This window comes from Mangifera indica, chromosome 3, assembly GCF_011075055.1.
Source record: "Mangifera indica cultivar Alphonso chromosome 3, CATAS_Mindica_2.1, whole genome shotgun sequence".
Classification (NCBI taxonomy): Eukaryota; Viridiplantae; Streptophyta; class Magnoliopsida; order Sapindales; family Anacardiaceae; genus Mangifera; species Mangifera indica.
In genome coordinates, this window is record NC_058139.1 from 11,047,965 (window position 1) to 11,051,632 (window position 3,668).

The 3,668-nt window shown below is 34.1% G+C and overlaps 1 protein-coding gene across 2 annotated transcripts; it reads right to left on the reverse strand.

Moving 5' to 3' along the window:
• Positions 1-1,259: 1,259 nt before the first annotated feature.
• LOC123212072 (heat stress transcription factor B-2b) lies at positions 1,260-3,131 on the reverse strand. 2 transcript variants are annotated; one of them, XM_044631110.1, is made up of 3 exons: positions 2,885-3,130; positions 2,472-2,804; positions 1,260-2,406 (listed from the first exon to the last, which is right to left on the reverse strand). In XM_044631110.1, exons 2-3 carry the CDS (start codon positions 2,721-2,723, stop codon positions 1,744-1,746), a joined length of 915 nt encoding a protein of 304 aa, XP_044487045.1. In that variant the 5' UTR covers positions 2,724-2,804; positions 2,885-3,130; the 3' UTR covers positions 1,260-1,743. The 2 variants fall into 2 exon arrangements, with proteins under 2 accessions (XP_044487045.1, XP_044487044.1); XM_044631109.1 differs by having other exon boundaries at positions 2,472-3,131.
• Positions 3,132-3,668: the final 537 nt, after the last annotated feature.

The window sequence follows — 3,668 nt, forward strand, 5'->3', positions numbered from 1 at the left end:
TAAAGATAATATTAATTTTATTACAATTTTACCTACACTTAATCAATTTAATTTAACTTATTAAAGATATTTAAACAAAATAATATCTCATTGCTTTTTTAAAACTATCAACCAAATACAATAATTATTTATAATAAATACCGATAATGATTTGTTGTTTTGTAATTAAATAATTTTTAATTAAGATATAGTAACACTTAATCATATAATGATACATCATCGTTAATATTAAAATTGATATTCATTATGAGTATATATAACATCACTCAATTATTCATGAATAATACTATATATACAAAGATTTTTTTTACCCTTCTTTACAAATTCACATGAATATATGTGATTGTTCATTTTTTCTCTCACTTTAAAATTACTCAATCACAAATTATCATATCAATTTATATAAATAAGTTAGTAAAAGATGTCTATATAAACACTATTATACATTATTTATATATATCAATTTACCCAAAATACATTATTAATATATACCCATTAGGGGGCGTTTGATTTGGGTAATGTTTGATTACTAAAATAGAAAGATTATCTTGAAGATAAATTACTTAGAAGATTACTGGGTATAAATGATTACTATGTTTGATAAAATTTGATAGGTATAAATAATTATTGTGTTTGGTTAAAGGTAATAAAAGATTACTAGTAAATTATTTTGCTTAAATGCCTTTAAATATAATTATTTTTAAATATTTTTTATATTATTTATCATATTAATTAAAAATAAATTTATTTTTATCTCAAAAAATTAATAAATAATAATTTTTCTATAATAAACTCAAGATTACCCTAGTAATCTTTAAATACCTAAGGTGAAAGTGGTAATCAGATTACCACCTATATTACCTGCCACGTCAGCATTTGTAATAGAAGATTACTGTAATATTTTATTACTGATAAACCAAATAAGGAAATAAAAGATAAATTACCAAGGTAAACTTAAAAACCATCAACCAAATGCACCCTTAATGTTCAAATTAATCTATCTTTATGCTTATCTTCTAATTTTGTTACTAAAAAATTATACGAAACAATCAAATTTTAGGATATATAATATCAACATCAATAAATAACATGAGTATAGGATCTTTGATTACTAAGATAAATCATGCTTTTATTTGTGTATTTATTCTTTTTACATTTAATTTATCTTACACATACCGAATGTCCATTAACATATCCTCAATGTTACCATCTTAGGCTATTTGAAATGCAATAGTACGGCTTATACACAAAACACCAAATGAAAGGAAAAAGAAAAGAATATTTTCAAATCACCATCCACTCGAACATTGACTTCTTATTAATCTAATTAAACTGGAAATTGCAAACACAAACTCAAACTCAAAGCTAGGCTAGGGATACATTAGTAATTCCAACAAATTACAGGTTGCAGCTCCGATTGTTAGGCTTAAACCTGCTAATTAACTAATTTTCATTACCCGTAAAAATTAATCTTCGAAACCCAAGTTGAAGAAATTGGCTTTTTGTTGTAGGTCCTTTTCCGCTTTTCCGCCATTTTGTAATCCATGGTCCAGCCCCTTCTTGGATCGAAAGTGCCGGATGCTTTTTCCAGCAAAACACAACTAGTCAAGGACTACTTTCCCAGACATTACCATAATCCTCACGTGTCAAACATGTGACCGTCTACATTTGGCAAATTTCAACCATCTAACCGACACGTGTCAAATCAATTTTAATCCATTTTCACTTTCATATGATTTTCTATCAATTACTACCCAGTTCAAGCCACCTAGGATCCTCATGATGATCAGATTTACCATCCAGCGGCTCTGATTTTACATTTGATACACCTTCGTGCTCCGGTTGATGCACCTGATTATTCTCCTCCTCTTCTTCTCTCCTTGCACGCTTTGCTCCAATTGAGACACCAAATATCCTCGGCGTCAAGTCTACTTCCTCCGCTTCCTCAGCTTTCGCACCGACGTCCTCAGCCTTCCTTGCCAGCAACTCCATCGCTTTCCCTTCCGGTAAACTAGCCGTATCAAAGTGACCGGCGGCGTAGTTCGTCATTAGCGAAAGTATATTATTACACAATCCTCTCAACTGAGACAACTCATGATTAAGCTGCATATTCTCTTTTCTTAACCTTTCGTTTTCCTCCAGAAGCTCCGGCATCGTCGTGCAACTCGTCGTAGGAATCATAGTAGTAACAGGCGCCGCCACAGGTGATGAATTCGCTGATATAACCTGCTCCTCGCCGGAGTTCGCCGGAGAAACGGCACCTGCAACGGCAGCCACAGTAACGGTGCTTGCAGCGACTACTGGCGAGATTTTACGTCGCTGAATGTCACGCAGAAGACTTTTCTCGCCTCGTCGGAAACAATCATTGGCAAATTCCCATCGATCTGGAACTACTTTCCTGAATCCCTGTATCAATTGAATGATAAGTTTGTTCTTATATATAAATAACTAATAATTAGTTAATGACTTACGTAAGTGTTGAGCTGGCGGACGAAACTAGAGAAATTGTTGTGTTTAAAATATTTAGGTAACAAATCTCTGGCGAATTCAGCCGGTCTCCAAACTATGAAGGTTGAACCGTCGTCGTTCCACGATATGAGTTCATTCACAGATGGATCATCAACTAGTTGATAAGTTTTAGTCAAAAACGGCGTCGGAAGAGATCTCTGCGAGTCTGCTGCTGTGGTAGCCGGAGATTCGCTCGTTTGCTCACCCGGTGCCATCGGGTTAGGTTTCAGATCCCAACCCCTCAAACCAAATTACGCAACTCTAATCTATTTCCTCTACTTTGCTATTAACTTAATCTAACTTATCACAAACTTTTATCAGACACCATTCAAACAAATAAATGAAATTTAACTGTAACATAGTTTTTTTCTTGTACCTGGTATAGGCAGAACCTTCATTAACTCGAACGAACTTTGTTCAGTTCAATCATAAACCTTCAAAATCAAAGACCTTACACCGGAACGGCCTGATTAATTGAAAGAGGACGTTGACTCATCTCGGAGACGATGGAAGAGAGGTGAGCGTGCGTGTTAGGTTATGTTGTTTCTAGAAAGTTCGAGGTGGAGTAAATGATAAGGCGAGGGAAGAAAGAGAAATCGTGAGTTCGAGAAGGAAAGGGAAATAAAAAGTGGATTAGAAAAAAAGAAAAAGGAAGAAAAGGGCAAAGAAGGTGGGTCCCAACTGAGGATAGGAAGGCGCCAGAAGTGCGAGGTCTAAGGTCTTTTCCATAAGCTTCTTTCTTTCTCTCTCTTATTTATTTAAATTATTTTTAACATTCATCATATTGCTTCCACGTGTCCTTTTGGCTAAGGAAGACGACACTCCGGCAACGTCCATCCGCTCTTTAAGATAAGGAGTTGTTAAGTGGAATATTGATGTAAGGTTGTGATTGGATTACACGTATGAGAGATGTAGTAAGGCTATTCTTATTGTCTCTTCTCTTCTGCCATCTGGCAATCTTAAACTCATGACTTCGAACCACCGTTACCTCCCTCAAGTACTCTTACTCTCTTTTAAGATGTGAAAAGTGTCTCCGGCCATAACTGACCAAACTTAAAAAAAAAAAAAAACGAAGAAAATATCTCAGGCCATTTAAAAAAAAAATCATTAATTTTGCTTAATGTAGTTCTACCTGATTACTTTTAACTTTGACTCCCCTA